The sequence below is a fragment of the Ornithodoros turicata genome, chromosome 4 (genome assembly GCF_037126465.1).
Source record: "Ornithodoros turicata isolate Travis chromosome 4, ASM3712646v1, whole genome shotgun sequence".
NCBI classification, from domain to species: domain Eukaryota; kingdom Metazoa; phylum Arthropoda; class Arachnida; order Ixodida; family Argasidae; genus Ornithodoros; species Ornithodoros turicata.
Genome location: NC_088204.1, coordinates 75,903,905 through 75,929,501, shown reverse-complemented (window position 1 = coordinate 75,929,501; position 25,597 = coordinate 75,903,905). Strand labels below are relative to the sequence as shown.

At 47.4% G+C, this 25,597-nt stretch overlaps 1 protein-coding gene across 1 annotated transcript; it reads left to right on the top strand.

Annotated features, from left to right (window-relative positions):
* The first annotated feature begins 873 nt into the window (after positions 1-873).
* Positions 874-25,216, top strand: LOC135391898 (sucrase-isomaltase, intestinal-like). The gene is made up of 21 exons (XM_064622432.1): positions 874-978; positions 2,049-2,161; positions 2,535-2,613; positions 6,213-6,345; positions 6,426-6,610; positions 8,302-8,435; positions 9,337-9,526; positions 10,608-10,710; positions 12,760-12,971; positions 14,416-14,502; positions 16,533-16,643; positions 19,141-19,286; positions 20,099-20,232; positions 20,323-20,471; positions 20,549-20,679; positions 20,751-20,835; positions 21,247-21,425; positions 23,206-23,285; positions 23,360-23,409; positions 24,318-24,458; positions 25,085-25,216. Exons 2-21 carry the CDS (start codon positions 2,058-2,060, stop codon positions 25,142-25,144), a joined length of 2,493 nt encoding a protein of 830 aa, XP_064478502.1. The 5' UTR covers positions 874-978; positions 2,049-2,057; the 3' UTR covers positions 25,145-25,216.
* The last annotated feature ends 381 nt before the right edge of the window (positions 25,217-25,597 follow it).

The window sequence follows — 25,597 nt, the reverse complement described above, 5'->3', positions numbered from 1 at the left end:
TTAATGGCGATGTTATTTTAATGATGATTCTCGTATTTTGTGGTATGTATTCGTGGTACGTAAACACACACCCCTTCCTCCCAGTATATCGCGTGCGTGGGTACGTGCAACGCCGCCTGCATAAAGGCTGCTCTTTTCCTCATCTCCATCTTTCGCTACGCGGACGATAACAGTCAGAATCCGTCTGCTACTGCGATAGACCGTTCTGCGAGTTCAAGAACCCGCAAATGACTGCAACTCACATGGAACCTGCAAATCTAAATATATAATAAAAAAAAGTGCAAGACGCCTTCGAGAAAGCCAGCTTTGAGAAACAGTGTTACTTTTTTGCGCTTTATTTCCATTTTATTCCAAGTTTTCCCATTTAGTACACGGGGGCGTTCAATAACAACTCGCAGACGACGGTGGTTTGTCTTCATGGCCACGACCGCTGAAAGCACGTTCGTGATTGGATGCTGCTGCTCAAGACACGGTCCTGATTGGCTGACTCTGCATTGTTTCGTCACGTCGACGAGTAGGCAGGCTTTCTCTATCCAGGAAGTTGTGGTACGTAACAGGAGGGGAGGGGTGCGTAGGCTAACGTCGTATACTTGCTACCACACAGTATAGAGTGTACACGACTCACGCCCTGGGGGAATGTGCGTCCTGGGCCGACTTCTAAGGGAACTGTGCCGTTGCCCACATACGTGAGGCCGACAACGGCAAGCCCTATCATCACCACCACCACCACCACCATAGAGTGTACACAGTATAGTGTAATACTCGAAATTCCGAAGACTCTGCTACTGTCGTCTACGCTTCATGATGCCAAATATGTCCGTAAAAAGGCATTTTTTTGCCATAAAATAACTTAGGAATGCATCTTTGAATGCTTTTTTTCCCTCTACAATTGTATTAAGTCGCGTGAAAGAAGAGCCCAGAGTGTTAGAGGAGGAAGAAGAAGTCCGAGAACCATTTCTGTTTCGACGTTCTCCGCAGGTGAGCTCCCTCTTGTTTTTTGTTCCTACCGTACACCACAGTACCTTCTGTGCAGATGTGGAAACGTGTTGCACAGTCATTGTCTGCTTGCAAAATGACGGAAATCGTAGATGGCCAGTGTAAAAAAGATATAGAATGTAAATATGACGACGCTGTGAACACACATCCCCAGCCGGCGTTTACAAGGGGCAACTTTTCCCAGCGACTCGAACCAACGTTTTAAGAGCAATTTCGAGTCCGCGTTCACATGCAGCAGCTCGGTAGCTCCTCCCACAAGCAACCTTACGGCGACCGGAGGATGTAAATTGAAATCGAACTGGTAGTGTTTTCTATAGCTGCTGTTTGTCAAATTTAGTCATTCTCTTTTTTTTTTTGCACGCGAATGAGTCCTTATTACCTGAAAAAAATAACAATTGACATATTTTCGTGGCGTTAATGAAAAAAAAAAGTTATTTCTCAGCTGCACCTGCAGGATTCCAACCCATGAATCCAACTAAATCCACCACGCCGTCGGGAGTCACGTGGCAATGCTCCCCTCGCTGATTGGCCGGTGCGCGAACAACTTCTCGAGTTTTCGGTCGGGGAGCGATTACGAGCAACTCGAGTTGCTGGAGGTTGCCGGTGTTGGTCGACTACTAGCAACTTGAAAGTTCTCATAGTTGCTGGAAAAAGTTGCCCCGTGCGACGCTGCCTCAGCTATTCAGGACACGGACAAGCGAGGCTTCCCTGCAATGCAAAGAGTTATCCGCTCTTGAAATGCAAATTAGCAAAGAAAGAAAGGAGGAAGACTTGCTATTGGGTGAATGACATGACGTGGCAGACCGGCAGCCAATGGAAGGAGCTTCCTTGACCCGGGAGATTTAAAGCTGCGCGCTGTTGTCATAATTTTCCGAGTCCTTTGTCTCGGTAAGCCGCGTTCAGTACAGAATGTTCAGCGAGACGTTTTAACTACGTTGAGAATGAAACGCCAGTGTGACTTCGTCGGCATCTGACCGTCTCGGGCACAAACATCATTATTGCCTAGGGGCCATGCACGAGTCTTTCAGTTGACGCACCACTGTTTCTGACAGACACGCCAGATGTCGCTTCGGCGACTCCTCCCACACGGGCCCATCGCCAAGTGGCCCTTGATTATTCTGGTCATCTTGGCCTGTGCGGCTCTATGGATGGCTGTCCCGTCCAGGTGAGTCCACGTGTGCACGACGCTCTGAGCTGTAGTCGACTCGCGGTGTGAACGCGCAAGAAGAAAACGAAAACAAAACAAACGTTCCCAGTGAGGATACGACGTCTCGGAACAGCCGACCGCCTCGTGGATAACCCGCCACGAAATACCATCTTAGGCAGTTTTTAGACTATGGCGCCCACGCGCTTTGAGGCCCCCAAAAGGAACAACGTCGTGGTCACTGCGCATGCGCAGAACCCGAAGTGCATTTTGCGAAATGTGCAACGCCGATCGCTGATCTCCTTGGGGATCCCAAAGCACCTGAGTACCCCGGTCTAGAACCCCCTGTTGCAGTGTGCTGTTGTGGTAAAATCAGATAATTCAATCCACGCAGCGACCGACAAGAGTCGCAACGACACCTGGAAGGTGCTGTTCACGACATCGAGGACCACACCCTTTCAAGTGACAACTTGGTTAGTGGATTCTTTCAGATATACTTTGCTAGGTCATGCTTCGGCAGAAGCGCACGGTTACCGAATTATGAGCGAATTCGTGAAAGCAACCATAGGCAATGACGCTCTGCGCTGGAACTGACGCAGCGGGGCATCTTTAAAGGTATCCCGAAACGATGTGTACCTCGTTTATGTGCCATGTTCCTGAACAGAAAACCGGAGTTTAGTGTCCATCAGGCGGACACTTCTCTCACGAGACAACTTAATGGGAGACTAACCGTGTATTCACACGAGCGACATTCCCCCAGAAGCGGAAGATGCGAAAAGCACCATAGCTTTCTGGTGTCACGTGAGCTCGAGCGCTCAACGTCGTGTCATCACGTACGCTGCTAACCGTGGGGAATATCCTGCTACACAGCCACAAGATATTCCGTAGCAGACGACAGGAAAACACGCTGACGGCGTCGTCTGCTAAGTGTAGTCTGCTAAATGCGCAGTACGCCACTCCCGATATGCCGCACCGTGTGAATGCTCAACATAACACGTGACGAAACTTAGGCTGTGTGAGCAGTGTTTTCGCTTTTTCTTCCACTAGAATATTCCGTGAGGATGTCGCTCGTATGAATACACGGTCAAGTGTAAAATGTGTGTTCTTGCGGAATGAGCGATGTTACCTCGACAACAACAGATGTCACCTTGATAACATGTTACCCAGAGACAAAAGGAACGCGATTTATTCGTTGCTTCTTACGAGATTTATGAGAGAAACCGACATTTTCGCTCTTCCTCTCTTTCCCAAGAAGGGCGAGAATGTGAAAAGGACTGTTTCTTCGCAAGCGATTTGTGCAGTACGCATGCGCGCAACACAAGCGATCCGCTAGACGGCATACATGCGGGCATGGAAGTGTCAGCCAGTACGCGTCTTTCGTAACCATGTTCTCCACGCAGATGCATCTTTTTCAGAACGCCTCTGCACATGCTGTGTGGCCCCGGCGGCGCCAAGAAAGGTTCCCTACATATTCAATAGATGGCGCCAATATCGCGCCGGCTGCAGGGTGCCTCGATACTTGTGCTAGTTGCGCCTTCTTTGCAAAGAGGGCGCAAACATCGAGGCACCCTATAGCCGGCCGTGCTTTGTCGCGCGCCGATTGTTTTACGCTGGACAGCCGCTAGGATAAGACGCGAGTATGAAAAAGGTCCATTAGGCGGCCACGAAGAATAATTCACACAAATATATCACGTGACTGGAAAAAGTGGATCGTTGATAAAAAGAGAGAGAGCGCACATTGGGATCGCCATCTTGTAAGCGCTCAACCGCGTGAGGCGTTTTGCGAAACACGCCTAGAGGCAACCGCATGCAGAGCTTTCTACAACGGCGGATGGACGGCACCTCATGCGAATGTTTCCATAGTCTCTCATGGAAAGCACTTGATAAATACTTTTATTACTTGTGAAAGAATCCCAAACACGGGTGCGTCTGAGTGATACATACCATGTTATAACGAACAAGATACTGCAACAATGCCCATTCACGAAGCCATCTGTTGTGAATGCCGGTCGCGCTATTCACAAGGTACCCAAATACACGGAGCGAACGCTGCATTCCGGTTAACACCTTCAAGAAGCTGTTTCGTTCTTCTGCTTGTGCTTTGTATGTTGGACGATCACACATGAATTACGTTTTTAACTCCGTCAACAATCTTCTGTTCTTCTGAGCAGTTCGGCGTGCTGCCATCTATAGGGGCTCCCGGAAACTGGCGCGACCGGATAGACCTATTTCCGAGGCTAATCCCTGATTGGCCACTTCCGCGCGTCGTCCCAGCTACTCCGTCGCCCAACGCTTTTCGTTGACTTCCTTCTTTCTTCGTTCGCTGAATTCGCCTCGTACTTACATGTATTCGCTCGTGAAACGCCGCGGCAGGACGCTGGATAAAACGCTGGAGAAACGCCTCATGCGGTTACGCCTTAACTTCGTAGTTCGTAGCGTTTCATGATGGGCACCGTTAAGATGGGCGTCGAGACCGGGTGTTCCACATAGATTCCTTGGCATGAACATTTCGCACACAGGTGGCGTTATCGAAGAATGTTTTCTCTGTCAAAGGTCCTTGAGACATCGGCGGCGGCCGGAGCAGTGAACGTATCATTTGCATACGCTCATTAATTGAATAAAAATCTATAAACTTTCAAAAATTTTACTTCGGAAGCTTTCGGAACCTCTATTTTACGTGGGGTGTCCATTTTATGGGGCGTTCTAGAAATTACCCTACCACCCCCTTTACCGTCAGGAATGCGGTAGAATATCGCTCTTGGCTGTATGACACTCCCCACTTGTCACTGTCGTTGTGTTAATAGAACATCTATTCAATATATATATATATATATATTTATATATGTTTGTAAACGTCGCCATGCCAGTACTGGACAGCTGTTTCGGCCTCCTTGGACCTCATCAACAGTACGCAGGCAGGCAACGTTTGAGCGGATGGCGTCAGAAGGTCACGTGGCACGTGATGCCTCCCGTCAGGGTGTCCTAAGACACCTCTGAAAGCCCAGTGCAAAGCCAGTCAAGTGTATAAGGGGATAAAAACTAGCAGGAGCTCTTTGGCTGCACGTATAGCATATGCTATACGTGCAGCCAAAGAGCTCCTGCAAATTTTTATCTCCTTATATATATATGTATATATATACAGGGTGTCCACGCTAAGTGTAAACAGATTCTTTAAAAATATATCAATCACTTTTTCCGAGATGAAATCTATTGCAATATAGCATATGCTGAAGGGCACTCCCTAGGGGGGCATTAACAGACTCCTAAGGCAATGTCTTAATTAACTTTCAATAATTAACTTTTTAATTATAAAAGCTACGAAGTTGCTCCAATGAGAACATCTGATTTCTTCGGTCACCAGATACCAAAACCGTTTTCAGAACAAAAATCCGTTCGGTAGATCGTCCGCAAAAAATTCGTGAAGGAATGCCATTTTTTTCTTTATTTGGCTTAATGCGCATCTTCAAAGAAGCGGCTTTCCTTTACCCCCAGTGTGAGAGAGTGAAAGAGCACAGTGCCGCCTCATGCGTCGAAGATTAGCTTTAACTTGCGGAAACAAAACAAAAACACAAATCTATCGGGTGACTCTATCGCGACTGCCCTTATCTTGGGCTGCATTTTCTGTTTTCTTTTAATCTTTTTCCAGGACGCAAGAGGCGATAGTGTGCTTTTTCATCCTCTCGTATTGGGGGCGAAGGAAAGACGCGTCTCTAGAGATGCGCAATGAATAAAAAAAATAGCGTTCCTTCACGAACTTTTTGCGGACGATCTATCGAACGGATTTTTGTTCTGAAAACGGCTTTGGTATCTGGTGACCGAAGAGATCAGATGTTCTCATTGGAGCAACTTCGTAGCTTTTATAATTAAAAAGTTAATTATTGAAAGTTAATTAAGACATTGCCTTAGGAGTATGTTAATGCCACCCTAGGGAGTGCCCTTCAGCATATGCTATATTGCAATTGATTTCATCTCGGAAAAAGTGATTGATATATTTTTAAAAAGTCTGTTCACACTTAGCGTGGACACCCTGTGTATATACATATAAAACTAACGCATGCGTGTTCCTGTACAGCAGTCAACGAAGGAAAAAACGGAAACTTGCAGTTCCACGAGGATAAGCGCACGTCTGGACTGTCACCCCGAAGAGGGCGTCACGGAAGAGCGATGCCGACAGCGTGGCTGTTGCTGGGATTTGGCCACTCTGCGTGAGGGAACAATTTTGCTGCAACCCGTCCGGATTCGCAAGATAAGTGAAATTAACCTCTCGTCTTTTGCATCTAAACAGACACAGGAACGGCGCCGCCCTGCTACATGACCGAAGAGCACACGCCTTACGAGGTCTCGTACAGAACGACCGCCTCAGGTTTGGAGATGACGCTGCAACGCATCCGTCTGAACAGTGTTTCGGGCAGCGCAATGCAGCTTAAGCTGCTCGTCTATCACTATGATGACGACGTCGTTCGCATTAAGGTACAGCTCTTTTTTTGTCAGATATATATCCTCTATGAGGGCGGGAGAATAGTCATTTTGCTCCTTTTGGGGACTAAATATACAAAATAGTGCCTTTTGGGATTAAATGCGCGGGAGTAAATGAATGCCAGAGTGGAGACTGCATTTGACGTTGTGTTTCTAACAGTCCCACGTACATAATTCGTGCGCATGCGTGAACATACTTTGAATCAAACCGTCAACAGTGAGATATCGAGTGATATGACATACATAGGGAATTTTTGCGCTGTTTCTTACTCTGTGTGGGAGGACAATTGCTAAGGTGACTGAGTCATACAGCCTTATTCTATCAAAGTAACCGAGACCACATACGTACGTAGACTGTCGCATTCGGAAGCTTATTTGCGAAGCTCCGTGACATTTTGCAGTCCTGGAGAGTAAATGTTGGGGTTAGGGCACTAAAGCGGGGATCCAGGGGACTATAGAGGCTGCATTTACTCCCTGTTTTACTACTTTGTTTCATATAGCATGGAGAGTTCGCGGTGAATGCCAGGTCGTAACATTTTATTGAGAAGCCTCAAAGGGGAAACGCGCTCCCAGACGTTGCTGCAATAAGTACATCTTGCCGGAACATTTGACTCCGAACAACTCTTTCGGGTGGCCTTTCGTTCGAAATTACGAAATGTCTAGAGCTGTCCATACTTGCAGTAGAGGGAAGCGACAGGGCACGGAACATGGAAGGACGGACAGAAGAAAACGACTCGAGTGCAACGTTACCAGCTTGCATGCACTTCTTCCTCCTTGTATTTGTCCTGACAGCAGGCAACGAACATGCACGTGATGGGAGGAGCATGGGAGGGTACGAGACGACTTTGGGCAAGAAACCACGAAAGAACCACCCCATTATCCGGGTGAAGGCCCTGCAGTCGCTACACGGACACTAGGGAAGAGTGGAAAACGGGGGAGCTGTGCAGACAGCTGACCTACTTGCATGGCGCAGCTCTCTAGGGCCTCGCGTGACGTTTCCGTGTCATTGTTGCTACGACGGTGACGTGCTGGAATCCTCTCCCACGTCTTCTGTCAAGTGGGGTGCAATTAATTGTGCAGGAAGAGCGAATGAAGTCAGGCGCTAATGGGAACGCCCTCATGTCCTGACCCTCAGGCCGCAAATATGTGTTTCTGAGGGCGGGTTTCAAACCTTGCGAATTTCAAACTCCAAGAACAATGCCACTCATAAATTATACAGCTCCTGTTGGCGAAAAGTGAAGCAGGGACAATGGGGAACTATGAATCGATGATTGGATTGCCAACTCTCTCTAACTGGTCTTGCAGTGGCCACTGCAGCCCAACTAACGACAGTCCAACTCCAAGTAATGACCGTCACAGTGGCAATCCCGACGTGCTGAATATGCTGCATACGAATAACAGGTGCTTCTTTATTGGTAATGATGTAAAGACTGCTAGAATGCCATACTGAAGGTTAATGAACGTAATTTTTGCAAACTTTCGACATATTTCGATCAGTCTCAAACCCTTAAGACTTTTGTCATAGGGTCACATGTGAGTGGTCACATCACTTCGGAGATAGTGTTTCTACTATGATTGTCAATTTCCTGCTTTTCTCGTGTACAAGCGTACGTGGTGTGCGATTAAATGAAAAAAATTGACTGTAGATGGCGTTGGTGGCATGCGTTACTTGTTCTTCGTTACAGATACGGAGTACGAACAACGAGAAGTACGAACCGCTTGTGCCACCCGTATCAAATGCTGCACATCTAAGGTTTACTCTGCGTCCTTCTATTAAAACCGACAGGAGGACCATTATTGTCGGCGCTGGACCTAACAGGTGAGTTCAACAGACTTCGCCACCACCGAGTGGCTGTCGAAGTTTTGCGTACAACATGCACTGATAGAGTAAAGGAGCGTAGGATAGAGTAAAGGACCAGGCTTGTACAAGACACTCCTAAAAAGTATTTAAGTTGAGTTACTTAGTACTGGCCCAAAAAAAAGTTACTGAGTAGAGTACTGAATACCTAAACTGTTAAAAAATTATTTAACATAGAATATTAAGTACCTTGAGAAGTAACTCGTTATTTTCGACATACTCTGATATGAAGATCGGGAAGTTCAACGTGACATTGCCAGAAAGCTTTATTAACTTGCAAGAACAACCACTTTCAAAATTTCTATCTGGCAACCTTCGCCATTTTTTTAACAGATTGCCCCAAGTACTGAACTGGCGCTCTGGAGATGCAAGCGAATGGTCTACGAGAACGGCAGAATTTAATGTCGAGGTCGGCATAGTAACCCCCCTTTCTCCCACTCCTTCCTGCCACTAAGGAATTTCCTAAACGTTTTTCACGTGTGATGTTCAGGAACTCCCATGCAAAATATTTTCATTCGGAAACGCGTTTCCTCTGAATATGAGTTTACCAGAATGCACAAAGCGGAGGCGTTCTCTCCTAGCTCCTTTAGTATGCTGCGACGTCAGCTCATCCGAGCACTTCTATTGGTTAACGAGTACTGCCTGCTACAGTGCAGTAACTACGCCTCAGTTCGACAGCTCTGTGTCAGACGCGCTGTCCCAAACACAACGGAAAAAAGAAAAATTGAATATATGTCCCTGGGTTAGCAATTCTAATCTCTGCTCCTCCTGACTATTTCTTGAACTCTTCAGTGCTCCTGCAAATGCGGGACTTGACCAACGACAAAAGGTACCGCTAAAACGCTAAACTCTCTTTCTCCAGAAAACCTTTCGTGTTCCACCTCAACAGCCTCATCTACAGCACAACTCTCAACCAAATTAAGGTTCGAGTTCCGGCAACCATGGTCTATGGCCTGCAGTCGAAGTATGGCTCGTACTTTGCCAAATTCACCGAACAAACTGCACACAGGTTTTACTCCTTTCAAGCTGGCGACATCCCATCGTACTCACAGGTGATCCACGTTTTGCAATGTCATGAGCGACACCTGCTGTGCCCTCAGCATTACCTGCAAGGATCACGTAAGAGAAGTGAGAGTAAGCGATGCACAACACGATGATGGTTGTGGTTAGAATGAGCCCCCTACCCTTTATGAAGTCGGTACAGGCACGTCGTAGCTATTACAAAGTGACTTGACAACGTGCCCATGTTGATTCCGTTCTCCAGGAGCCCTATTCTTGTCAAAGCAATCGACCTTGATTGCTTTTGTGTCTCGCTTGTCATTGGTCTTTACGTGAAGAAGGCGAGAAGAACAGGGATGAACATCACGCGCCCTCAAGCAGTAGTCTTGGTCACTTGGTCCCGCACTCTTCATGCTTTATATACTTTATCACGCAGATTGTAGGATCAAGAGCTTGACTATTGGTTGAGGGCGCGTGAAATTTATTTCTGTTCTTCACGCCCTCTTCATGTAACGACCAACGTCACGCGAGACACAAAGTAATCAGGGTTCGATTACTTTGACGAGTATATGCCCCTGGCGATATCTCGTCCTATAGAAGGAAGACACTGGCCGCTGATTGAACCACGAAGATGTTTTAAAGGATCAGGGTAAATTGTGCGCACGAACTGATCGCGCTATTGCCCAAGGTGATCGTAGTAGCTTCACGCCTACATAGTAGTCGCATAGTCGGTAGTCACACCGCAGTCGTAGTTAACATGTGCACACCCCTAAAAGTCCGCTCTACTCTTCCTACTTCAGAGGCCCGTAAATGATGTTGACGTCACTCTGTAAACGCACTCAGTAGGCCGATAGTGGCACCGCGTCCTGTGCAAAGTACACGGATTTTCAATGGGAATTGAGAACTCGTGGCTGTTCGCTATACGCTGGCGCTGCGTCATGATGTGATGACGTCATGCCAGGGCTGGGCGTCACACAACTGCTACTACTCTCTACTACTCACTCTCTACTACTACTACATATTCACAGACTGGCTGCAGGGTGCTGAGCCATGATAGGTGTCCCGTTGCTCCTTCCTCTCTCATTTTATTAATCCGTCAGACTATTCATGCAGACATCTATACTTGCCGTGCAGGAAAAAGTGCCAGTATCGTTCGGAGGCCATCCCTTCATGCCTCTGCTCGACGGTGACAACAACACCGCGTCTGGAATATTTCTGTTGACTTCGAGCAGCATAAGTGAGTTTGCCACGAACTTCCTCCATAGGTTGCCACTGCAACGGGCAGCGACGGGCACCGCACCAATATCGTACAATATTGCTTTAAGTTTTATAATAATTAATAATTGGGTTAATAATTGGGTGTTTACGTCGCGAGACAACTGAGATCATGACTTCAAGTTTTATGGTCTTGGACTTGGGAAAGGTAAAATAGAGAACAGTGCCTGACAACAGCGCGGTTTGTGACAATGGGGTCTTCAGCAAGAGGCGTCATATAGATGTCCCTAAAGAACCGCTGTTATAGAAGAACTGTATTGGGCACATACAGGGTGTCCCAGAAAACGTGTCATTGAATTATAATTACAAAATTACACGACCTAGAATCATGCGGTCAACGGCATTTGTTCTCACTAGGTTTTTGCCACCTGCTGATGTGAATTTCATGTAACGTAAGTTTAATTATGTAAATTTTTGCGAACTGAACTCGGAAATTTGCCACGTAAAGGTCACTTTTTCACCCTACCAGTGTGAAGAGCGTGCCGAATTTAGTCAGTTAATGATTATTGACAGGGATATTGAGGGGCTGCCCCATCGGGAAAAAATGTCCAAACATCACGCTCCACGAAGATCCCAGAGAGATAGCACGCGACAAATTTTTTAGCGCAATCGTTGTCAGTCCGACGAAAGGAGGTTGGAAACCAGGCCATACCGGTGTCGTAGAAAGAGACAACACAGGCATGGCTTATCCCGCTTCCGGTGGGATCATGCCTCCCCTACCCCAATTGGTCGCCGGCAATTTCGTGCGGAAATGACGTCAGTGTTTTCGCTTCCGTGCCAAGCCCCTCACATGAACCGATAGGCAAGGTGCTTTGTGATCGCTGCTTGTTTAAAATTGGTTTCCCAGTCGCTTCAGAAGCAGCATGAGAGTGTGTTGCGCTGTTGTTAAGGGCTGACTATTCCCTTCAGGACTACAATGCAAGGTATTGCTTATTGTTGCAGCCGTTATACTCAGTGTTACATTACGTGCGTGCTTGCCGCCGGTAAATTACTCCACACACACACACACGCACAAAAACAGTTTATAAGGCAGGTGCTGACAGTCGCGCTTTACCGCTTCCTGAAAATGTTTCTAGAGGCAGGCACATTCACCTCCAGCACACATAGCATGCGTCGTTTGCTAATTTAGACACTGAAATCGACCCTTTTGCCATGATTCTTAGAAAGTACCGGTGGCCTATTTCAGGAACTGACACCTTTTCTACTATCACTTTGTGGGCTGGGTTTGCGACCTCCTTTCGTCGGACTGGCAGCGATTGCGCTCGAAAAGTGGTCGCACGTTATGCTCGGATGCTACGAAAAGCGTGATGTTCGGCTATTTTTTCCGATGAGATAGCTCATGAATCTTAGTGTTAATTAACGTGAACTGAGTAAATTCGGCACGCTCCTCATATTGGTGTCGTAAAAGAGTGACCTCTACTTTCCGAGTTGAGTTCGCAAATATTTACATAATTGAACATCAGTTACATGTCATTCACATCAGATGGCAGCAAACACTTAGTAAGAACAAATGCCGTTGACCGCATGATTCTACGTGGCGTAGTTCTTTGTTTTTTTTACTTATAATTCAATGACACGTTTTCTGGGACACCCTGTATGTACCGATACGCGATGATCGAATGCCATGGAGAGCCAGAAGTTCTGGGGAACTTCTTAGCACGCCCTGACTTCAGATCTGGGCGTGACTGACAGAACTGAAGTGTTTTGTGGTACGTCTCAGTAGGCGGGTCATATACTGTACGACTCTTACCATACGTTAACCTTTACATTTATGTTCCGAGAATCATTATGACTAAGCCGCAGGCGCTAGATGTGGATGTATGGAGCTGGACAGATACCTCCGCGGAGGCAAGCGGACTGTTGAGGTGTCGTGCTGAAGGCCCGAAAATAACGTTCATCTGTTCTGCGGCAGTGTATATTGGCGGGCGAGGATCCGCCATCTTAAAATGACGCTTGTGTCCTGGAAGCTAACAGCTTCATCAACTGAAATGAAATTTCCCGTTTCAATCAGGCATGACACTGGGGAAGGACAGGTCACTTACCTTCAGAACTGACGGTGGCGCCATGGATTTTTTCCTGTTCCTGGCTCCAACCCTGGCGGGGGTCGTCCGAGACTACCAGCGAGTGGTGGGCTTTCCCGCAATGCCTCCGCGAGAGCTGTTCGGTATTAAGAGCGACAGCGAGGTGCACCAATACAATGGCAGATACTTCATGTCTAAGAACGTAAGTTCACTTCCAGCAATGGCTCGCGTGAACCTAAGGACGATAGGGAAGTCTTACAACGGCCCTAGGGACATGGCGTATACGTAGCGTTGCATGCCGGTTTGTTGACTGAGTGTCCATTCACGGGACCTATGCTCATCCTGAAATAGTCATGTCTAGATTATCCCAACTCCTTCGGATAACGAATTTCCGGACAGCGGAAGCAAGCAAACTTCCGGGGAAAGCCAAAAATTTGGGACACCTATTTATGGATCCAGAAAAGGAAATAAGGAAAAAAAAATCGTTACTTCAGAAATTCATGGGAAGCGAGCTGCCTGAAATTAGTATGCACGCGGGAGTTACAAAATTATAGTCACAGTCATGGCACCCGCTGCGCCACGCTATATACTGTCCGAAGAAAGGTAATGTCTCCGAAAGTTGGTTCCGCGCACATGTCTTTGTCTTTTAGCAAATGGCATAAAGCAGGCGATGCTTTAGGACGGCCTGGACATTGACGTTCACACGAGGATTTCTTGCGCCCTGTGGGTACGGGGCACCTCTTCCGCTTATAGTCTACCATGTCTGCCGTGAGCCCGCACACTCCGAGAAGGAGTGGCCTCTGAAAAAAGGGGAGTCAAATAGTATATACTGAATGCCCCGGTGAGATGTGGCCCTTTTCCGGAATAACGCGAACACAGCACATGCTGGGGACTGCGGACGCTGACACTTTTCCGGATAAGCGAATCGGAATGACCTAGGCTGTGAAGCTTGGTCCCCGTACTTGCTGTCCGGATACGGACAACGAATTAACGGATAAATGAGATAAAATCCATCCCCGGTAACGTAGACCGGACAACGAGTTCTCCGGATAGGCGAGACATTACACACACATATGGACGGCGTGGGAGTTAACCCCCGTGTTTCCACGTCCATGTTCAGAAGCACAAAATTCCGAGGTGCCTTAGGTTCCGCTATCGCTATGTGCTCTCTTAGAAAATATTCGCAGAGAACGAGGACCTGGACCAATGGTTTCCTGTATTTATAAATGACTGCTGTGGAACGTCACATGAGGTATTGAATCTAGTAGGGAAATGCGTGATTATATAACGCGTTGTTTTGTTAGTGTCAGAATTCAAATTCGGTATCTTTCGAATGATTATGTTGCCGATAGGAAAAAACATGTTGTAGACATACCTGGTCGAAGTGACCCTGATAAAGTTTTACCAGTGATGTATCATGTCAATAAAGAGTTTTAGTGAATAAGAAGACGTTCACAATAAACACGAAGACAAGATAAACAAAAAGCGCTGATAATCATTCGACACATTCCCGATCTTTATTGATCACACGTGCTCGAAGAGTGTTTCTCGTCTAGACTGCAGCTCGCGAATGTCTCTCTTCTCAGCTAGTTCTCGTAGTATTCTCATTTGAATATCTTATGTTAATTTATACCCTGTCGCCACAGGTGACCCTCAACGACCTTGTACAACTAGCAGGAGCTGGTGAAGCTTTTGTTCTTACATGGAACGGCACAAGGGTATCTTGTGGAAACGTAAGTGTCATTTCACATGCCTACGGTTTACACATTCGAAGAATTTTACTGTCCCAAGGATCGTTCTCTGCAACTATGGAGGCACGCTCATAGTTCTGAGGTCGCTGAGCCGCTATATGTTCTCAACGTTGTCTGCGCTTACGGAAGTAGATGCATGTATATTGTATAGTCGCCGGTGATTCTTTCATTTTTCCCAACAATGTCTCTCTTTTTATTGCTTACGATTACTTTTTCAGTAATTATTTAATTTTATAGTATTGCTCAAAAGAAGCATGGAATACACCAGCTCCTCCTGATGTGTTGCGACGTCTCATCATACGAGTTCTTTCATCGGCTACCATGACCACGAATCAAAATAAATGAAAGGCGGGAGGCACGGACACACACAAGATCTGTGAGGGACCTGTGTATCTGTCCTTTTTGTGTATCCGTGCCTCCCGTTTTTCTTCATTGTCTTTTTTTTTTGTCATGTACCTTTACCAGCTTGCCTACACCTTATCCCTTTCCTCTTTCATTGGCTGCCGAGAATACTAGCGGGGTCAGCGAGGTAGAAGGGACACCAGGCGCATAACACCTCTATAATGATGATGATTGGCGAGTTTCATCGCCGGGTACGATACTCGCCCCATTATTTATTTATTTATTTATTTACTTACCTACATACCTACTTACCTACCTACCTACCTACTTATTTACTTACCTACTTACCTACTTACTTGCTTATTTGCTTATTTACTTACTTACTTACTTATTTATTTGCTTATTTATTTACTTACTTACTTATTTACTTACTTATTTACTTATTTATTTACTTACTTACTTACTTATTTATTTACTTACTTACTTATTTACTTATTTATTTACTTACTTACTTATTTACTTATTTATTTACTTACTTACTTACTTATTTATTTATTTGTGGTAACTTCTGAAGGCACGAAGGAAGGATGGCTTAACACTGTTTTTCTCGGAGAACTATTCCCTCGTTCCCAGTCTCCATGTTGCCAAGTGTGGTGCAAATAGGCTTCTTGTTTGTCTTGACTTGTGACGTGTAGTCGAAGAGCCCTAGTTTCGAGAGCCATAAATAAAGATATAATGTACCTATGTAATGCTTCATATGTTCAGCCAGGGTGTCCTAATTATCGACGGTGACATCATTTGCGAATGACATTGTTTCTTCCTGTAGCTCGATGCAATTACTGACCAATGACATTCGGTGCGACTATCACTCGCTGGGAATGCCATTCAATTACTTCAGTGTGCATTACTCATAATTTTATCAGTCGATGGGGTGCGGTGGATATACGGTACTTCAGAAACCACGTTATCACTGTCTATTAACACTCACCAGCTCGCGTGTCTCAGTGGTTAGCGCGCAGGCCATGTCACCTCGAGACTGGGAGGTACACGGGTTCGAAGCTCGGTTTCGGCTGTGCTGTCTGCGGTTTTTCCTGGGTTTTCCTCGGACGCTGTCAAGACATATGTCGGCACAGTTCCCTTACCGTGCATTCATACGAGCGACATTCCCCGAGAAGCGGAGTATGCGAAAAGCGTCATAGCTTTCTGCTGTCACGCGAGCGCGAGAGCTCAATATGGTGTCATCACGTACACTGCTAACCGTGGGGAATATCCTGCTACACAGCCAAAAGATATTTCGTAGCAGACGACAGGAAAACACGCTGGCGGTGTCGTCTGCTAAGTGTCGTCTGCCAAATGCGCAGCTCGCCACTCCCAATATTCGGCTCTGTGAGCAGTGCTGTCGCTGTTTCTTCTACTAGAATATTCCGCGAGGATGTCGCTCGTGTGAATACACGGTTAGAGGTCGGCCGAGGACGCACATGTCTGCCCAGGATGACAGTCGTGGCGTCGCCCACCTCCGTGATGTGACAGCGACGACCTCTTTAACCACCGCACACTGTTTACCATTAACACTCGCTACTCACTACTATTTTCATGGCTACCGATTAGGAAATTGGACTTCCGGCAAGTTTTCCGTTGGTAGCCCTCGCACGATGCTTCAACTCTTTCAGAGTCCTGACGCTCACTGGCTCCTGGATTTCTCCTCCCCGGCGGCCGGGACGTTCCTGTCTGACGCTCTAAACAGAACCGGCCTTTTGACCAGGAGCACCAGGACCATCGTGGTAAGTTAAAACACCCATTTGCCTAGACAGCTGTAAGTAGCGATTACCGTAGTGCAATTGCCTGCGCCTGGGCACCAACAGTAGGACGACGCGAGCGCAAGAGTCGAACAAGCGAAAGTCTTGAGTTGGTATCGACCCACGGTTCTATGCCCAGACACAGGCGTTTTTTCTTCTTTTAATTCCGTGCGAAGTAGCTGTAGCTAATAGCAATGCACAGATGTGGACAGATGAAGAGAGGACTGCAGAAAGGAGTTGGGGACAGAGGGGAGGGGCGCAGACTTGTGCACGATAAGGGGTTTCCCTTGCCCTGCATGTATGACAACAAAGTTCACAGAGCGCTTCCAGTTAGAAGAAAAACGCAATGAAAACGAAGCCGTCTTTGGTGGTAACAAAATGGGATACCCAGTGGGCAGCTAATGGCGTCATCCAATGAGACGCCTGGAGAGGAGCGCGCATACTTATCGTGGCCGTGTGGACTTGGAACGGGTACGATCGTAGTGTTTCGTACATGCGCGGCATGATGCGCACTGCTGCATGTTTCAATGCCGATTCACTGAATTGTACCCCACAACAGTTCCACTGACAACGTTATTTTTCACGTCCTTCGCACAGCGACGCCGGTCCACTGCGCAGCCAGCACTGTTTCTCACCGGGCCGCTCCATGACGTAGCACGCGCGGCATGGACTTAAAACACCGATGCACGTGCTGAAACGCCAAAGCAAGAAATAGTCCGGTATAATTTCGATTGTAGATCCGTAACGAAATCAAGGTTTTGAATTATGATAACAAGGTGGAAACTAACATAGCGTTTAACGTAACTTGAAGTGAACTTGCTTTTGCGATCTAGTGTGCATTTAAGCGCGTTTGTGTAACAGTCTCGAGCTCTGGTGGATAGATGAGCCTGCCGATATCTTCAGCTGGTCGCAGCGATCCCCTGACTCTGAGCGCGCAGACTGGGATCAGAGAGAACCGGTGGAGTCATGTACGAGACGAAGCCACACTTAATTCACGACGGCCCGAGAAGACTTCGCAGCAGGAGCACATGCCTAAGCGGTATCCTGCCATGTCTTCCAACGGCTCGGACAGTGTGGGCCACTTAAACCCGGAGCGCTCGAAAAGAACCAGTTGAATGTATAATAGTTATGTATAATTATACCGGGCTCTTTTTTGCTTCGGCGCTAAACAGTGAACGTCGTTTCAGCCCGCGCATCGGTGTTTTTAGTTCATGCTGCGCGTGCACTCGCGTTCCACGCCATGGAGCTAGCTACGATAAAAAACATAGTGCGCGTTGCAAAGCGAACTGACGTCGTTGTCCGAAGGACATCAAGATAAATGTTGTCAGTGTAACACTCGCGAGAACTGCTGTGGGCTACAATTCAGCAAATCGGTATTAAAAAATGCAGCAATACGAACCATGGCGCGCAAAAATACGGGACATTACGGTCGGACCCGTTCCAAGTCCACACGGTCACGGTATATAAGCGCGCGCTTCTCCTGCTTTCTCATTGGATGCCGCCGAGTCTCATTGGATGCCGAGCCGCCTGTCTTTGCCACCTGGGGACCCAATTGGTTGCCGCCAAAGACTGCTGTGTTTTCATTGCGCTTTTCTTCTAAACGGTAGAGCTGTGTGAACTAGTTTTTGCTTCCATTATACTAATTGAAACTGGAGATATTTGAGATAATTCTCGTTCAAAGCCATTCTATTATTTTAAAAGATAATCCTGAAACGTGCGTATACTTTGAAATACACGTCAGTGAATCCTCCTATGTAAATGTGCCGGTACAGAAACCCTGTCTAATATCGCGAACACCTACACTAGGTTTCCGTCGCCAATGTTCGGCAATAGGTTCGGTAATGGCATTGCTCAGCATTCCTGGGAACTAATTTAATCGAAGCCGAGCTTTCCCTCCGGATTACGTGTACGAGATATTTTCTCACGTGTTTTTAATCGGGCGTACCTGAAGTACTCCCTTTGCCGTAAGGCTTTGTTTTTGCACTATGTAAGCCCGAGATTTTCGTATCGTCAGGGTGTTGCTTTCAGGAGGATATCGGACACCCTCGGGACGCTTAGTCCATCACCTATGAGGACTTTTGTGTGAAGGACATGATCTTCTCTTGCACTATAGACGTGTCCAACTTTCGAAGGAAAAGAAATCAGTCCGTCAGCTCTCAAAATATTACCGCGCCGCACGTAGGATGGGTTGACACAGAGGTCACGGTCGCTCCTCCGCCAGATAATGTAGTCCATCGTACTCGCTCTCCTTTCTTATTGGTTGTTTAAACTGGCCACGTGACACTACGCTGCTTGGTGGCACTGCAGTATTTCTCCTGGCGCGGTATTGAGCCTCCCTATTTCAAACGTCGTAGCCTAGTCATGCCTAGTCGTAGTCCTTTCATGCTTGAGTTCAATACGAGTATAGCACATGCGGATTCCAGCTTATCGTTGACATTATCACGAGCTCTCCCACTTACTTCGTTTCCTTTGTCTTGCACAGCTCGCCGAAAACATCCATGACTTCACGGACCCTTGTTGCCGGAACGCCACAGACGACGACCGCTGCCCGGAACACTTACACCACGTCTCCCCCTTCAGGAACTTGCGCCGTGCTTATCCATACTTTCAAGCCAGGCTCACTTACGAGTAAGTGGAGTGTGCAGTCTCATTTAATGGCACAGTTAACCTAGAGTCACTAAACAAGCTTCGCTTCAGAGTATCAGCACTGAGGTTCAAGGCAGGTTGAGGCAGGAGCGCCATCTTGTTCCCACACCACAACCGGTACCACCCCCTTCGAGGATCAAAAACGTAATGCTTCCTGTGACAGAGAAGTGTGTATTATTGTTGTGCGATATTCCATGTATTGTCAACCGGAGTCGGGGTGAGCTCAAGGCCGTCGGCCTTGATGAGCTGTTTGGAAACGAATGGAACATTTCACCCCCGCACGACAGATGGCGCCATGCACAAAAGTACTCTGAAGTGCGCGTGCGCAAGATGGGGCATGCTCGCTCTTGGAACTCAGTGTCGATACTCTGAAGCGTAGATATTAGTCTGAGGTTTTCCCGGGGTTTTCCGAAGACTTTCGAGACGAATGTCGGAACAGTTCCCCCTGAAGTCGGCCCAGGACGCATACTGATCCCTCTGTCCCCCACTCCTTCCTGCTGTCCTCTCTCCATCTGTCCACATCTGTACGCAGCTCATAGCCACAGTTGCTTCGCGGCGCTAACACGCAATCAAAAAAGAAAGAAAGAAGCAGCGTAGATTATTTAGTGACTCTAAGTTAACCCTAGTAGTTCCAGGAATACTGGCTACACTGGTCGTGCTCATGCCAATATGCGTCCTTGGGGCTTGTAATCCTAATCTCTATAGTTCTCCCGACATGTTTGTTCTCGAGCCTTTCCCTGCTCCTTTAATCATATATTGAATTTTGTGCACCGACCGCTTTCTATTCGTTAAAGGGTATTGACCAGCGGCTGGAAGAAACGAAGGGCGCTGCTGTGGCACAAATCTTTCCCGGGTCAAGGCAGGTTTAGCGGCTACTGGAATTCGGATGAAGGTCGAGGCCAGAGAGGTTTAACAAACATCCTGGGAGGTAAAACGTACAACGGTTTCTCTTAACGCGCGCTTGATGAATTCTGGTCAATGGTGTGGTGCACGTGCCTGAGGGTCTGTGTTCTTGCAGAGTTTCTGCTTTACAACATGTACGGCATGCCCATATATGGAACGAAGCCGTGGTGCTCCGAGATTGATGTCTCGGATGACGGAGAAAATCTGTGCATCAAGTGGTTTATCCTGGCAGCGTACTTCCCTGTCTATATGAAGATACCGTCTGTGAGTATCTTCAGCTGAATTTCTGAGTGCCCCGGAATCACGACTAGCGTAGTTTAAACCAGGTATAACTGTTACAGCCTACACTGGCAGTGTTCAACACCACCAGGTTCACGTTCTATACGCACTGCTACTTGCGGCCTTATTCGTACACGTTGTACTACAAGAACAGCCGTTTTGGAGACATGGTTGCCAGGCCAATTGTGTTTGAGTAAGCGAAAGTCAAACGTGTTCTCCTTTGTCTCTACAACGAACCTTCTTGTGCTGGACGGTACGCTTTAGATTTCAGAACGACACGAAAGCAAGGGAAGTGGAACGGCAGTTCATGTTTGGGTCAGCGCTGCTCGTAGCACCCATCCAGGAATTGGTGAGTTTATCCGGGTATTCGCACGAGTGACATCCCATGGAATATTCTAGTGGAAGTAAAAGCAGAAAACTGCTCACGAGGCAGAAGTTCCGCCGCGTCCTATGTTGAGAGTCCGCGCGGAACATATACTGCGCACGTAGCAGACGACACCACCGGCCCTGTAGTCTGCTGCGAAATATCTTCTGCGGAGCCGTACTATATGATATCCCTCTTGGTTAGAAGAGCAAGTAAAGACATATCATTGGTCATTCGCGCTCACGTGACAACAGAAAGCGGTGACGTTCTGCGCATATTCCGCGGGACCATTACTCATTTCTCCGCGTCTTTCATGGACATTGACAGTATTTTATCGTGACAGTAATCTCTGTGGAAGTTGGCTTCCGGTGAAGGCTCTCCCTCTATTCCTGGCAGGGTACCAATATCACCTCGGTTTACTTCCCGGAAGGGCTGTGGTATGACTGGTACAACGGAAGGCGTATCCGAAGCAGTGGTGAGAAGATCTACGTCCCGGTGAATGACGTCTACAAAATGATCTTCCAGCGTGCGGGGACAATAGTCCCTATAGAATCTCCACCCAATTTTCCCCACAGGTAACTTGCCGTTTTAAAAGTTCGCAAGGGTCAACTTTCTGGACCAGTCTTCGACTAACTTTGTAGTCGTGGCGAGTCTGCTGACACCGCCAATAAAGGGCAACTCGAACCCTTGAGGAATCGGTAGCAGAGCGAGGTCTATAGATGGTCGTGCACTGGCCAATCACCAAGGTCCACTGGCGCTTGTATCTTGTTCGTCGCTCACCAAACCAGTTCGTTTCTTCCCATGACCTTGCTCGTAGAAGAAGAGCTCTACAGCAGGGTTGCCACTTCGGGGTTGGAATGATTCCGGAACTATTCCATATTTATGAGAGCCCAGAATGGAATTGGAATGGAATGGCGGAAACTGTCATTGGATTGGAATAGGAATGGAGTTTCTTTCGCAGGTGGAATGGAATTGGAATGGAATGGTCTGGGTGCCACACGGTCAAGGGCGAAATAACCTTGTCTTTGTGCTTTTTCCGTGCTGGGTAATGTCAATGTCCTCTATAGCAGTGCTGGGTTAGCTAGTACGGTTACCGGTCCCGTTTCTTTTATTGGTGGAATTAAAGGAATGGAATGGGGTTGCCAAGCCATTCCAGGAGTGGGAATTGGCCATACCTTTTCATTACGAGGAATTGAAAGGGATGGAATTATCGCGAATCTCCATTTCTCGGAATGGAATTTGAATGGAATGGGTGATCCCATTCCGAAACCCTGCTCTAGAGCCGCGTGTTGGTACGAGCCAGACGTGCATACAGAGCACATGAGCAGTCTGTTTCTAATGCTGTTCAAGACCACAACGCGAAATATTTCGAATAAGGCGGAAGGGCATAATGCTTATATAGTGAACTTTGTAGTGTTCGTTACCCGAGTAACAGCCACATAGTGTCTGCGCTCGGCAAGCCGCCCGGGCTACATCATGCATCCATGGTAACAATCCTCGTCGAGAAGCGGAACGACAAAAAGAAGAAACAAGAGAAAGGAAGAAAGCACAAACACACACACACACACACAAAGAACGGAACCAGACGTTGAGATGCGCACTTCAACAGTATATTTTTTTACGTGAGATTCGCAGTTACAACGCAATTAAATGGGACAGAAAAAGTCTGACCAAGTCAAGACCGTGTTGCCACTTGGAGCATACATATCAGACTGCTATGACAACATGGTGTAGCCTTACATCAACACCTCGCTTAGATAGTAGAAGGCCTGCGCACCAGGGTTGCGGAATGGGATCACCCATTCCATTCCAATTCCATTCCTTTCAATCCCTCGGAATGAAAGGGTATGGTCAATTCCCACTCCTGGAATGGCTTGGCAACCCCATTCCATTCCTTTAATTCCATCAATAAAAGAAAAGGGACCGGTAACTCTGCTGGGTAGCCCGGCACTGCTATAGAGGAGATCGACAGTACCCAGTGTGGCAGCCAGACCAGTCCATTCCAATTCCATTCCGCCTGCGAAAAAATGCCTAATTCTATTCCATTCCAATTCCATTTCGGGCTCTGATAAATCTGGAACGATTCCGGAATTATTCCAACCGCGGAATGGCAACTCCGCAACCCTGCTGCGCACTGCCGAACTCACGGAGGCCTGCGTGAGCTTTGCGAGATATGCTTCGAGCTCTCCTCTTGTTCGCTCGTTCATTGACGTCATAGCAGCATCCACAGCAGACCTCCGTGTCTGACGCTGTGTCACGTGAGCCGCGGGCCTGATGCTATCTAGGAGGCGTTGCTTACGTGCGAGCCTTATGGCAGTTACGATGCGTCGTCAAGCATTCAAGGTTTCTGCGCAGGAATATACGGCTAGTGGTGGCTCCGGATACGGATCAGTCGGCCTCTGGGGAGATGTATATTGACGACGGGATCAGCATCAGTGAGTCCCCTCTGCGTCAGTCCGCCCGATGTGTTGAACAAGTGTCAGAAGAACGCTGTTGTTTTTATTTGCAGATTCAATAAAGCGAGAGAACTACAGCATATTCCGGTTCACCTTCGTGAAGGCAAGTGCTCTGAAGTTGTTAGAACAGTGACGAGGGATAATTGCGCGATGTGCATTGCATGTACTTATATGGGAGAGGGTTAGGTGCGAGGTAACACGAACAGAAAAGCACTTAAAAATGGCAACAGGCATTGCATGTTGGGAGTTACTATGCATGATAAGCGAGTGTAACGAAAGACAGGACAAAGACTACGCAGAACACGAGTGCGTGTTCTGTGGCTTCTTTGCCCTGTCGTGTTTTTTCGTGCCTTATATACGGGCTGTACACAGCCGCTTAACCGTGATCGTTAAAAAACATGAGAAAAAAAAAGCAGACATTTTATCGTAGTCGTCAGGGTTCCGAAGTTAATCGAAAACCGAAAAAAAAAAACGATTTTGCCTTTATGGGGGAAATTTAACTACTTGGACCCAAGACAGTATACCGCAAGAGGTCAAGTGCACAGCGCATGAGATCCATCGGTGTTTAGGTATAAGACACTCTGAAATTCATTCCCTCGCATTAATGGTCCCGTGTTTCCTCGGAAATACTCGACGACTTGCTATTACGTAGCGAACCCCACTGCGATTACGTGTACGGACCTCACACCACAACAATGTGCCTCAGCGCAAGACGAGCTCGTCGCTTGTCTGTAAGCCACTTGGTGGGACCTCGTAACCTCGCTCTTTGTTTCCCCTCGCTTTTTTTTTTTTGCTCTCTCTGTACATCCTGGAGAGCCTAAACGAGGTTAATTTCGCTGCAGTCAGTTCTCCTTGCATCACGGGAAACCGAACCGGTTCGAACCGTTATTTCTTTACTGAGGAGCTGAACCGCTTTCTCTGCTCGGAAACGAAAAACGAAAAACGTTTCGATTCGACACGCCTGGTAGCCAGCTTTGTTTCACTACCCCGATTTCCCGTTTCTTCTTTCAGAACCATGTCACAGGTTACTGCTCTCCATGCAACTATCCCGGCAGTGAAACTCTGACTGCGGTCACACTCTTCTCGATGAAAAGCTTTCCGAGAAAAGCGTTTCTTAACGGAAATCCTGTTAAGAGAAAGAAGGCGAGAACGGTAAGACCCCGAGTCAGTCTCACTTCAGTTCCACTTAGAGTCACTGAATACGAAGCAGAGTAGCGACACTGAGCCGCGCCGGCGAACGAGCCCGCCATGTTGGGTACGGCGACCCTGCGTCGCCTAGCAACGGGATGACAATCTCCTCCTCCTTTGCCGGAGAACAGCGCGCAGTGGAGAACTCGCAACCGAGGAAACCGGTTTTGAATGGAGGGGACTCAACATGGACGGTGCGTCTTTGGAAAGAGAAACCTCGTGACACGATCGGCCCAATCGCGGACACCGAACGGCGGCTCCGGCGCGGAAAAGGAAGGCGATACTCTGTACCCCTATTTAGTGACTCCTCTCAGCAGGGGGTAAGGGAGCGAAGTTTAAAGGGTTGGTGCATTTCAAACAGGGTTAGTACATTAGATGGAAAGATTAGTACGTATAAAAAATGATCTAGAAGGATGGAACGTGCTACAAGTAGCGCAGGATGCATTCTAAGCAAGGAGCAGTAAACTGGGGTGCGATTCTTGGGCTTCTAGTGCCCTAGATCGCAATTAAACCTAGTTTTCATACCAATGCTTACGTTGATACGGGTCTAATTGTTTTGTCTTGTAATTGTCTAACCTTGTGTTTTGCAGACCATGTTTGTGAAGGGATACTCTCACCCCATGGTACAGCCGTTTGCGATCCACTGGTAATTTGAAGGAACGGGTCTAGTCATTGTGCTTGTAGCGTGTCATCCACATTAAAGCTCTGTTGTCGCATTTTTATTTTGCCTGGACTTGTGCCTTGTTGGGATCCACGTTCCTGCTCAAATATCATCAATGTTCGACAATATGTTCCCTGCCCATCCTTGTTTCTCTAACCACGCAGGACAAGGGGGATGCTACTAGCCTGCTATTTGTCATGTACCTGCTATGTCACTATGTTACCCCTTGCACATAGCTTGAAACAGAAACTTTATAGAAAGCCTTGTGGGTTAACCACATATAGCTAACAGAAAACTGTGTAGCGGGTAGACGGCTTAACGTACACGAAATATTGTTTGATGCATTGACTATTTTGGTGGTGCCTAATGAAATTAATTCGATGGGGAATCCAACAGAGGCTGAAAGGTGTCGCAACCCCTAAAAGATTTGCCTGCATTTTTG

Excerpts from the sequence above, each read along its gene's own strand:
- LOC135391898 (XM_064622432.1), top strand. The coding sequence starts at position 2,058 with ATGTCGCTTCGGCGACTCCTCCCACACGGGCCCATCGCCAAGTGGCCC. Across the intron at positions 6,346-6,425 it reads CTGGGATTTGGCCACTCTGC|ACACAGGAACGGCGCCGCCC; the intron begins GTGAGGGAACAA and ends GCATCTAAACAG. Across the intron at positions 8,436-9,336 it reads GTCGGCGCTGGACCTAACAG|AAAACCTTTCGTGTTCCACC; the intron begins GTGAGTTCAACA and ends CTCTTTCTCCAG.